General features: G+C 45.7%; 1 protein-coding gene across 2 annotated transcripts in view; it reads left to right on the top strand.

Annotated features, from left to right (window-relative positions):
- Window positions 1-12,744, top strand: part of Stab2 (stabilin 2) — a 128,218-nt gene that overhangs the window by 19,768 nt on the left and 95,706 nt on the right. For both annotated transcript variants that reach the window (XM_048357037.1, XM_048357027.1), the window contains exons 7-12: window positions 3,250-3,375; window positions 4,184-4,380; window positions 7,002-7,135; window positions 9,808-9,941; window positions 11,445-11,527; window positions 12,177-12,326. In XM_048357037.1, the coding sequence (XP_048212994.1) occupies window positions 3,250-3,375; window positions 4,184-4,380; window positions 7,002-7,135; window positions 9,808-9,941; window positions 11,445-11,527; window positions 12,177-12,326 (824 nt within the window). The remainder of the gene's footprint in view (window positions 1-3,249; window positions 3,376-4,183; window positions 4,381-7,001; window positions 7,136-9,807; window positions 9,942-11,444; window positions 11,528-12,176; window positions 12,327-12,744) is intronic.

Raw genomic sequence — 12,744 nt, 5'->3', positions numbered from 1 at the left:
TCTATGCATCTGAATCCATAAGAAATTCACAAAGTAATCTACAACGCTGGACCCAGGTAAGAGATAGAAACACAATGGTTTACAGAAGGAAAGTTAAACACGAAGAGTAGTACGTTATGGCAGAAGAGTATTTGTATTTAAAAAATGTGTGGAGCATGAGCATTGGATAGAGGTGGCCATCTCCCATGGCTAGATTAAAGCCTTGTTGGTGCCCCGCCCCCCCCCCCCTGCAAAAAAGTTGGCTTTTTTGTGCAGGTCGGTATTGGGCGAGAGTCACTTGGTAAGCCCAGCACATCCTGTGCAACACAGTTGAACCAGACTGGTGAATAAAAACACAGAGGAAGTCAGAGGGCAGGGTGGAGCCAGACAGCATTCAGTGTCTGGTGGTAGGAGAACTTGCACAAAGGATGTCACCATATCCATGGCCAACAGTCCAAGGTCACTAAGGGACAGCTCTGATGCTCAGCCTGGACTTGGCATCCTTAAACGGACCATGGCGCCCCAGCCACAGCAGTGAACACATCAGAACAACCCTGTACCTAGGGCCAAGAGCAAGCCTCCTGCTTCCTGCTCTGTCCTCCTAGCACCCTCTACTGACCAATTGTAGCATCTCTCAGGAAAGTAGAACCACTCTCAGGGATGAGAAAACCTTATAGCTGAGAAACATGGGTTGGATGTTTATTTTTATTATTTTTTTTGTGAGTCCTGGGGTTTGAACTCAGAGCCTGGAGGCTGTCCCTGAGCTCCTTTGTTCAAGGCTAGCACCCTACCACTTTAAGACACAGCGCCCACTTCTGGTTTTCTGGCTTTGAACCATGATCCTCAGATCTCAGCCTCCTGGGTAGCTAGGATTACAGGCATGAGTCACCAGCACCTGGGTGGATAGGGATTTTTTTTAAATCTCATCTTGACTGGCTGACACGGATGAGTCCAGGTCTCCCTGACTTGCTGTACACAGAAAATAATGGTCCCAATCCGATCATCCATGGCCAAAGAGTCACCATCCAACATGTGGGAGAAGTTAAGGACACACAATCCAATCTCCAGGAGCAAATGACTCATAACCCAGCTTGCAGAAATGACTGCCCCAACCCAGTCACATCTCCACACCCAAGGACTCTCAGGGCAGTAGCTCTTTCTTGAGGCTGCCTCTCTTCACCTCAAGAATGTGCTTCAGGTTCATTTTGCTTAAGTTTCCTCTAGGCATATCCTTAAATTCTTTCTCAGACAAGACCAAAGATCTTCTGGTCCCAACCTAGTAACCACAACCATTATGAGAGAGAAGGTTGTACATGGTGAGATGTAAAAGACATTGGCCATGTAGCCTGTGACACCAGCCTCACTTCTTATCTGGATGTTTGTCTTCTATAAAATGAAAATTTCCAGGCATCAGTAGCTGGTGCTTACAAACCGAGCTGCTCAGGAGGCTGAAATTTAAGGGTCACAATTTGAAGCCAGTCCCAGCAGGAAAAGTCTGTAAGACTCCTGTCTCTAATTAACCATCAAAAAGCTAGAAGTGGAGGTATGGCTCAAGTGGCAGAGCTCCAGCCTTGAGTGAAAAAGCCAAGCCAGAGCACAAGGCCCTAAGTTCAAGCCCTAGCTATAGGCATTAAAAAAGAAAGAAGTGATGCAAGGTTGAAATTCAACCATGTAAAGTCATTTTATTAAACGTTCCTGTGGTGTTACAAGCAGTAAGATAAAGTAACCTCTGCCTTGCTGGGCACCAATGGCTCACACCTGTAATCCTAGCTACTCAGGAGGCTGAGATCTGAAGATCCAGGTTCAAAGCTGGCACAGGCAGAAAAGTACTTGTGAGACTCTCATCTCCAATTAGCCACTCAAAAGCCAAAAATGGTGCTGTGGGGGGCTGGGGATATGGCCTAGTGGAAAGAGTGCTTGCCTTGTATACATGAGGCCCTGGGTTCAATTCCCCAGCACCACATATACAGAAAATGGCCAGAAGTGGCACTGTAGCTCAAGTGGCAGAGTGTTAGCCTTGAGCAAAAAGAAGCCAGGGACAGTGCTCAGACCCTGAGTCCAAGCCCCAGGACTGGCAAAAAAAAAAAAAATGGTGCTGTGGCTCAAGTGGTAGGGTGCTAACCTTGAGCATAAAGAAGCTCAGGGACAGTGCCCAGGCCCTGAGTTCAAATCCCACAATCAATGGAAAACAAACCACTGCTTTCTCCTCCTTCAGCTTCAGTTGTGTGGGACACTTCTGTGCCCTCAGCTGGCCTTCTTCCTAGCCCCTCTCACAACCCAGTGGACTCAGGGGTAGAGGCCTCTCGGTACGACGGGGGTCTCAGTCTCAAAGCCAGCGCAATGGAGAACATTGTCAGATTGCTTTCCAAGTGGAAAAATATTTTTGTCAAGTCAAAATATGAACAAGAGATGACTGGAACAAAAACATTTACAACTCACGTGGCAGACAAAGTTTTATAAGAATACAAGGTCCATGACCCAACGTTAAAAATAGACCTAGGATCAGCTGATAGAATAAGAAAAATAAAAACCAGAGATAAAAATGAAGAGGGTAACAGAGCCACACACAATTGCACAAACAAAAACCTCAGCCATATTGAGATAGGATGAGAGTACAGGAGGTTCTGTGCTGGTTTGATGTTGATGTTGCTGGCCATTATGATATACAGATTCAAAAAGTAGATACTAACTGCCCATGGGTATCAGAGAAATGGCAGTGGGGAAGCAAGGGGGCAGTTATCTAGTGAATTTTAAGGCATGGTTCTGGGATGTCTATAATCCTTGCTACTCAGGAGGCTGACACAGTTAAAAGCCAGCCCTGGCTGACCGATCCTAGTAACTCTTAGCTCCAACTAATCAGCACAAGTTGAAAAAGAAAGTGTGGCTCGATTGCTTTTCATCTTGTATATTTTGTATTTTCTTACTTGTCATGAGTCTCACATACTTCCCTCCTCCAACCCGCCACTCGTTCTGGGGCTTGATCTCAGGGCCTAGGCACTGTCTCTTAGCTGTTTCACTCAAAGCGAGTGTTCTAGCATTTGAATCACACCACTACTTCTGGCTATATTTGGTGATTAGTTGGAGATAAAAGTCTCACAAGCTTTCTTCCTGCCTGGGTTGGCTTCTAACCATGATCCTCAGATCTCAGCCTCCTGAAGAGCTAGGATTACAGGTGTGAGCCACCAGTGCCCAGCTCAATTACTTCTTAATAAGAGGGGATTAGAACCATTGTTTTCCTAATGCATTATACCCCAACAATCTTCTATACAGCTGTCCCTGAGTGTGCCACTTTGCTGTGCCCAGAAAATTCCAGATGTTCACCCTCCAGCAAAGATGAAAACCAACTGGAGTGCAGATGCCTCCCAAATTACAAAGGCGATGGCAAGACGTGCGAGCGTGAGTACAGCTCCCCTCTGCACCAGCTTGTCAACCCGTGCCCAGGAAAAGCACCCCCACCTGCAAATGACTAACACGTGACTTCCATGGTGCTCTGTGTAGCTGAGCCATAGAGCAAAGGCACCAAGGCATGAAGCTCATCACGTGATCACCTTCAATGGGTGATCTTCTTCAATGGTGTCTTCTTATCTTCTCCAAGTACATGCAGAGACTTTACACGTTGTCCTGTTACTTTAACCAATATTACCATACAATTTCTTTTCTTCCTTTGTGGATCTCTTCTCTTTATGGAAAGTGCTACTGTGTATCTGTGAAGAAGATGAATTCAGGACTCAGAGTGCCTGGGCTCACAGCCTACATCTGTCTATCATCAACTACATGACCCTTACCCTGCCTGGTCCCTCATTTTTTCCAACTATCAGATAGGTCCCTACCTTAGGAGATAATCATAAAGATTGAATTAGTTGATATGTGGCAAATGCATAGAACAGGGGCCCACTGCATATTATAAGTCCTACTACCTGCCTTAGTGCTTTCTTTCGTGCTATTTGATATTGAATTTTACACATAATATGGCACCACAATCCTGCCCATATATCTATAGTAGCACTTTCTGGTGGCCAGGTGTCAATCTGTTTAGTGTGGGAGGTTGTCTGAAGGGAGATGGGATGAAACATTTCTTTCTTAAAACTCTTGAGTTGCTTTGTGGTTTTGATTCTCTGTGGCCTCCACCTTCCCTCGAGCCCACCTTTCCTTCCTGTAATGGAACGAACTAAACACCCATCTCACTTTGTCCTTGCCTCTCTAGCCATCAACCCGTGTTTACAAAACATCTGCCACCCTCACGCTCAATGCACCTACCTGGGACCAAACCAGCACAGTTGTTCCTGTCAAGAAGGCTACTATGGGGATGGCCAAGTGTGTCTGCCAATAGACCCTTGCCAGACTAACTTTGGAAATTGCCCTACACAGTCAACGGTGTGCAGATACGATGGGCCAGGCCAGGTGAGCCAAGGAGGCAGGGAGCTACCTACAAGCACCCAGGATAACCTTGTGCCAGGGCTGGAATACTGCCCTCTAAGTCACATCATGACCTTGACTCGTGAAAATCAACCTAAGCCCAGAGACCTTTACTGAGGCAGCAGTTGAGAGGGCCTTGTCCCTAATGTCACATTCATCCACCAAGCATTTTTTTTATTTAATTTTTTTTTTTTGCCAGTCCTGGGCCTTGAACTCAGGGCCTGAACACTGTTTCTGGCTTCTTTTTCCTCAAGGCTAGCACTCTGCCACTTGAGCCACAGCACCACTTCTGGCCATTTTCTGTCAATGTGGTGCTGGGGAATTGAACCCAGGACTTCATGTATATGAGGCGAGCACTTTACCTCTAGGCCATATTCCCAGCCCCACTACCAAGCATTTAAAAGGCATCTTTTGTATACATAGCTGCAAATCAAGTGCTCGGTGGAAGACACCTGTTCCATCCTTCCCCTGCCCCCCGCCCCCCGAGAGTTCAGGCTGCATGGGGAAGGAGAAAAGATGATGTTCCTGCCCCAAAATAGCCAAGTCTATCAGCAACCCAATGGGAAAGTTCTGGAATTCTTCAGAGAATCCACCCTACTTCTTCTCCAAGGAGAAAGATCGTATCATAATATTGTCACACTTTCTGAGACAAGGTTGGTTTTTATTTTAGTGTTTTTTGATTGTTTTTTTTTTCAGAACGAGCATATTATAATATTGTCACACTTTCTGAGACAGGGTTGTTTTTGTTTTTGGTGTTTGTTTTTGCAGAAAAACACAAAGCAACAAAATCTCATCCTCCAAATAAGATCTTTGTAGGGAAAATTCATGGCGTGCCCTGAATGCAGGGCCCTTAGTAGTAAGATTCAAAATGGGCATTGTGCTGGGTGGCTCACACCTGTAATCCTAGCTACTGAGGTGGCTGAGATCTGAGAATCCAGCCCAGGCAGGAAATGCCGTGAGACTCCTTATCACCAACTAACCACCAGAAAACTGGAAGTGTGGAACTGTGGCTCAAAGTGGTAAAGCACTAACCCTGTGCACTGAGGCCCTGAGTTCAAGCCTACAACCACCCTCCTCCCCACACCCCCACAAAAAATAGGCTTTGTCTCTTTAGAAATGGGTCCTGAAAGTCTTAGAAAGCCTGTTGATCACACATGGAAGCTAGTCATTGCATGATTACTGAGCAGGGCTTTTCGAACTGAGCAATATGAATATTTTGAACTCCATAATTCTTTCCTGAGTTGGAAGGCAGCTAAGTATACTACTAAGGATGTTTAATAGAATGCTTGGTTCCCAGCACTCCCAAGATCTTCCCTTTGTGACAATCAAAAAATCTAGCAGATGCGGTGGCTCCATGCCTGTAATCCTAGCTACACAGGAAGCTGAGATCTAAGAATCACATGGTTCAAAGCCAGCCCAGGCAGAAAACTCTATGAGACTCTTCTCTCCAAGTTACTACTCAAAAACTTGAAGTGGCACTGTGGTTCAAATGGTAGAGCGGTACCCTTGTGCACAAAGAGGCTCAGGGACACTGTCCAGGCTCTGAGCTCAAGCCCCAGGACTGACCAAAAAACAAAAAACAACTCTAGTCAAGTAAGGTGGGATATACCTGTAATCCCAGCTACTCAGTAGGTAGACAGTAGGAGAATCAATTTGAGAGCAACCAAAATTAGTGAGCAAAACATTAGTGGAGACCCTATATCAATAAATAAACTTGGTGACACTTATAATACCATGTACATGGGAGGTATAGGAAGGTAGATCAAGGCCCAAGGCCAATCCAGGCAAAAAGTATAAGACAGGATCCGAAAAATTACTAAAGTCAAAAGGGATAGGGATATGGTACAAATGATAACACAGAGGGTCCAGGTTCAAATCCCAGTAACAACACAAAGAATCTGTGAGTTAAGACCTCAGGTTGCAAACCATTTTTTCTAGAGCTTTCTAATAATGCTTTCTATCCGAATACCTATCTCTGCTTGCCTATAGACAATCAAAAACCAGAAGTTATGCACAAAGAAATAAAACAAAGACAGCCAAGAATTATGTAGCTAATGAGGTTAAGGGTTAGGTCAAACTTTATAAAAAGGTCAAACTTAATAAAAAAGAGAGGCATGATTTTCCCAATAGGTAAGATATATAAGCACAATTTTCATTTCTGGAAACTTTAGAAAATGTTTACTTTAGGCCCACATTTCAGACTTGGTTGGATTGAGTTAGCTTTTTTTTTTTTTCAGTAGTGGGGTTTGAAGTCAGGGCCTCATACTTGCTCTTCCACTTGAACCATACAACCTAACCCACTTTTGCTTTAGTTATTTTCTCAAATAAGTTACTGTGTTTTTTGCCTGGGTCTGGCTTTGGCTCACAATCCTATCTACATTCCCCACATAGCTAGGATGGAATCCACCATTCCCTAGCTTGTTTGCCTGGGCTGGTTTTAAACCACAGGCCTCCTGATCTCCATTGCCCAAGTAGCCAGGATTATAGGTGTCAGCTACTATATTAGCCCTTGGAGTTGCTCTTTATGTTAGAATTTTCAAAACATGGACTAAAGAAGAATAGCAGCTAAGATTAACAACTTGTTTTTCTCTCCTTGTCTCCGGAAGTCCCACTGTGAGTGTATGGAACATTACCACAATTTTGTACCTGGAGTGGGGTGCAGTATGATCAACATCTGTGAATCAAATAACCCGTGTCATAGGAATGCAAATTGCACCACTGTCGCACCAGGCCAAACAGAGTAAGTTTCAGTCTCCCACTGATATATTTTCCAAATGGGCTATGTGATGGCCAGTCAATATGATTCCTCCCTTAAGGGGTGGAAATGAGTCTTATTGAGCCATATATCTGCTCTCACATTACATAGTAGATAGGTACAAAGGGCATAGTAGGTACTCAGTCTGTGTTTAACCAGTGAGGCACTCAGCAGTTATTTCCTTTATAATGACCGTAAGAGCTTCCTAGAATGTTGACCCAGCCTGATTCCTGGGAATGAAGTAGTCAGATGGAGGAGACAGAAGTCACATGACTGGGAAAGCAACTGGGTGTGGTTATTGCAGAAGCTGGATTGCTATTGTCCAGGAAGTATTGCTTGTGAGGGATGTGAACAAGGCTAAGAAAGCCCATATGCACACACGTTATTTCCTGGATATAAGTTTCAGAAGACGAGGTTTGCTAGGAGGGAAAACATTTGTGCATAAAGTCCTAGGCAGAGGCAGCTCATGTGATTAAAAGAGAAGACTATTTGGAGTTTAAGGATCTAGGCTTGGCTGTGGTACCTACTAAAAGCATGGCCTTAGGAAGGTAGCACCTTTTCTCTGGCCTCAGTTCCTCCATATAAAAGTGAACACAAGGATACGTACTCCAGAGTGGGAGAGGGTGACAATACCATGAGCAAATGGAACACAAGAACCACATAAGAACATGGAGAGAATTGTTACGCAGGGGAGCTTGAACTGAACCTAGAACCCAAGTCTTTTGACCGCCCCAGACTGTCTCTGTGTCACTTTAGTCCAGCCTCAGTGAAGAGGATTCATGCTGCCCTTGCGAGCGCCAAACCAGGGCAACACTGTACAGGCTGATCCAACGGCACCTCTGCACTTTCAGAGGCCTTGTGTATCTTCCTTGAAGGAAGGGTCTTCAGTGTGGAGATTTGCCCAGATAGATCCTGTTAGCCTTGTGTTCTGTCTGATCTATGTGCTCACTGGGGATGGAATAGAAAGAGCTTTGCTATCAGAATACCTGTGTTCCCATCAGAATACCTGTGTTCCCATCCCAGCTCTGCTACTTACCCTTTCTCAACTAATCATTCTGATAGTTCAACCAAAACAAGGGGAGAAGAGGACCTCCCACCAGGGCCAAGATGATGCCTTGAGGTCATGTGAAGGGCAAAAGGACCAGTTGGGAGACCCCTACAGCTCGCTAGGCAAGAGGTGGTTGAAAAGAGATGTGTGGTACCATATTTAGAAGCACAACTGGATTTATGAGGGCAGAGCTATTTGGATTCCACAGCTCCCCCGTGAGTCACTTCTGTGGTATGGAATGACCGTAACAACCTTGTCACATCCCCTCTCCAGCTCCCTCTATCAATCCTTTCTGGAACGTTCTCCTACCTCATATTTGCTCCCCCCCACCCCCACCCCTGCCCATCTCCAGTATCCTGGCAAATGTCACCTTCCCACATACTTTATCAACTTCTGCCAGCTGTCAACTCCCACCCCTGGCAATAGCCAACCCTATTCACACCTAACTGAGTGCAAAACCACCAGGCGTCACACAAGCTAACTGATATCAGTTGATGGTTTGAAATTGGCCGGGGTGGGAGGGCAAACTGTGGAAACTGGATAATGTTATAGATTAGGTCTCCCATCCCCACCCGCAGACCTGGCAGTTCAACATTCACCCACCCAACACTGCTGGGCACATCTTTCTTCACTCTTTCTTAAGCAGTGAAACCATTGTTTAAAATGTCTATGACTTCCAGTCGTCATGCATTCATCTCTATTGTTTATACTGCCTATTTAATTCAATTCCCACTCAACAAGTATTCATTACCAACTATGGACCACACTGTAGTGCAAAGCCATGCAGAACCCTTGCTCTCACTGCACAGGGAGGCAGCCATGAGTCACATAACCACACAGAGCAGCTGCAACTTCTGCTACCATGAAAGACCACCTGAAAGCATACATCAGAGGCCAGAGCTACAGTGAGTCAAGGCAGCAGAGAGGCCTCAGCTAGAAGGGAAGGGGTGGGGAAGCATGTCCCGAGCTGATCAGTTCTGAGACTTTACTGTCTTATAGGCCAGTTTCCGTAGAAATTCTGCAGTGGGCCCCTAGAATCTACAGTTATAATAAATGCTCCCAGTGGTTCTGATTTGCATGGTATATCTGTCGCTCCTCTCTTTTCCTCTCCCCACCCCCCATCCCCCTATCTTCTTGAACTCAGAGCCCTGAGCTCTCACTTGGCTGTTTGGCTCAAAGCTGCTGCTCTAACTGTTCTGGCTTTTTGCTGGTTAATTAGAGATGAAAGTCTATTAGACTTTCTTCCCAGTCTATCTTGGAATTGCATTCTTCAGATGTCAGAGTCCTGAGTAGCTGAGATTACAGACATGAGCCACGGGTGCCCGGCTACATGCTTTGTGGATCACACTTTGACATATACTCAAGCAGAGAGTGCCCCAAAATACCTAGTGTTTATAAAATGTGCTTGACTTATTAGCCATCCTGTTCTGGAAGGCCCAGTCTGTGTTAAGCTCTGCCTTTGACTGTTTTCTGTCTACTCCTCTCCTGGCCTTGTCTTTTCTATGTCTGGACTTTGTTTCCCCAGCTTTGAAATGAAGCATAGGATTATGTCATCTCAATATTCCATGGCTCTAAGACTCTGAAAATATGGTTTTTGTCTCCTCTGCAGATGCACTTGCCAGAAAGGTTATGTGGGTGATGGCTTGTTGTGTTACGGAAATATCATGGAACAACTCAGAGAATTAAACACTGAGCCCAGAGGAAAATGGCAAGGAAGTCTGACCTCTTTCATCTCTCTCCTGGGTATGCAGCTCTGGATAGAGACTTTCGGCCCAAGGGCATCCATCTTTGGGACCAAGGCATCAGAAAGACACAAGGATGCAGAGGGGGATGGGCGAGACTGATCCATTGGAACTGGCATTTTTAGGGAGGTGCTGTGCAAGTGGGAGGGAAGAGCAGACAGCCGCTTCCAAGGAGATAGCTATTTCCAGGAGGTCTAGTAATGTGAGAATTCATAGGCATAGAGCTAAGACTAGGGTCCTGAGGCCACCAAAGATAGAGAGAATGGCAATAACAATAAGAGCTACTTATGTAATAGATGCTTCACCTTTCCCTTGACTTTATGGGTCCTTCGAGGATGAGTAAACATAGCACTGGCAGATAGCACTGATGGAATGACTAAGGCCCTCCTCTATGGAGGCATCATTTGAATTTTGGAGTGGTTTTGGTTGTGCAAACTATTGTCCTGACACCACAAATTACCTAGGTCATCCCTCAGGTTCCCAGGCAGAGTGAGTATTTAAAATACTCTCATGCATTTCCTTGCAAATCCTTGAGAGTGAAGAGTTAGAACAAATCATAGAATTAGACAAGACATACATCAAACATGAATTTTCCCAATTAACAACAACAAAAAAAAACCCACAGACTTGACCAATGAACAGGAGCTCTACATTATCAGGATTTATGTTAGTATTTACCAGTCACCAAAGGTGACTTCTCAGAAAACACACACAAGTTGAAGACACATTGGCCAGGCCTGATGGTACATACCTATAATCCCAATGACCTGAGAGGTAGAGGCAGGAGGATGACAAGTTCCAGGCCAGCCTGGCCAAAGTTAACAAGACTTTATTTCAAAAATAAAAAGGGCCCAAGTGGAAAAGCACATACAGGAGGCCTGGAGTTTACAAAAGAGAGAGAGAGAGGAAGAAGAGGAGGAGGCACAGGAGGAGGAGGGTCTAAAAGCCAACGCCATGCTTCCTTGGCTTAATATTAATGTGCATCTGCATACATATCTTCCTGTACAAGGAATCCATTATTACTGGTACACCATGGGCCTGGGGGGTGATCTGTTATCTTCTCATAGCCCAATAGCCTGGCTTCCCTGGGGTGATGAACTACACTAGCTTCACCATTTGCAAGCTTCGAGCCTAAGGTGGAGCTCTTCTGAGCTGCTCCTAGATGGAACCCAGAGCTACATCTTTACTCACTGAAATGATGACACCCCCAAAAGCCAGACACAGGTCAGGGACTCTGGGTCTGTCAGAGGACCTGGTCATGGCTGACCAGCTCATTCTAGTGTGTCCTGGAAGCCAAGGCTGTGGCTGCAGAGAAACTCTTAGGGCTTTATATGGAACTTGTCAGGGCCGAAGTTTCATGGTAGTGAGTGTCATTGCTTATCCAAGGCTGCACATAGCAATTAGAACAAGGAAGGAAATAGTCATGGTGCTAGTCCCGCCTTGATTTACTCCATGTTCTGCTGACCATTAGCATTTCCTTCCTATGTGTGTTTCCGTGCCTAAGATGAAGTCTATGCCTGGCCACTAAGTAGCCTGGGACCATTCACAGTGCTGCTCCCGTCAGACAGGGCCTTCAAAGCATCCGATGTGAGTATATAAGATCACTTACATACAGGGATCGATGCAGAAAACCTGAACAGGCCGAATCCTCTTCTATTTAAAGTTGCTTCATACTTGCAATCCTAGCTCCTTGGGAGGCTGAGATCTGGGGATCAATGTGTAACGCCAAGCCTAGGCAGGAAAATTCATAAGGCTCTTGTCTCCAGTTAACCACCAAAAAGCCAGAAGTGGACCTGTGGCTCCAGGGGTAGAACATTTGCCTGGCAAATACAGGACCCTAAGTTCCAACCTCAACACTGCCCCCCCCCCAAAAAGTGTAGATTTGGCCCATCAATCCACCATATCTGTTCTTTTCATAAAACTTCAGAGTATTTCATTCTAACACCCTTCCTCTACTCTGGGTGCCTGATGCCACCCCGCTTCCTCTGCCACCTTGTTGGGCTGTCCCTGCCATGTCAGTGCCCAGTTTAGAGTGGCTCCCATGATTGACAGCACACCAGGCATGGCCTCTAGTCCTCACATTGCCACCATCTTTGAGGCCCACCCCACTTATGACTGTACTCAGGAAGCACCGTCTGTATCAGAAGGAGCCCCAAGATCGCCCCTAGGGAGCCCTGGCTTTGGTGCATTAGAAAACGCATTTTCGAACCCCAATTCCCTGGCCCTCTTTTCTTAGGTCAGAGCGCTCTTGATGGATAAGGAGGCTGCTAAGTACTTCGTGAAACTCCACATCATCGCGGGACAGATGAGCACGGAGCAGATGAACCTCACAGACACCTTCTATACCTTGACTGGGAAGTCGGGGGAGATCTTCAGTGCAGACAGGGTAAACATTTCTCAGAGTTTTGTCCCTGGAGTTTCTGGGCCAAGAGGCTCAGCTCGGGGCTTCAGTGTGTCAGATTCCAGACCTCACCCCAGTATGCCAAATTAAGATACAGGAAGGATGAAGACAGAGAAAGACTTTGCTATACAGAACCAGCACACCACAAGAAGTAGCAGAACCATCTTCAGTGTCCACATAGGAGATTTAGGTTTCAACAGGAAAAAAAACATTGGGGTAGGGGTTAGAAATGTGCAGAGTTACTGACCAGTCTTGCCAGAAGGATAGTGTGGTGGTTAGAGGTGGTCAGAGGTTTGGTCTAGTTGATCATATCTCACAAGGGCCCGGTCATGATTTTATCAAGAAAATCATGGGTAATACTGTAACTTCAATTGTCGCGGGATGTTACTGTCTTTCTTAGCAT

This window comes from Perognathus longimembris, chromosome 1 (genome assembly GCF_023159225.1).
Source record: "Perognathus longimembris pacificus isolate PPM17 chromosome 1, ASM2315922v1, whole genome shotgun sequence".
NCBI lineage: Eukaryota > Metazoa > Chordata > Mammalia > Rodentia > Heteromyidae > Perognathus > Perognathus longimembris.
This window is presented reverse-complemented; position numbering and strand designations above follow the sequence as displayed.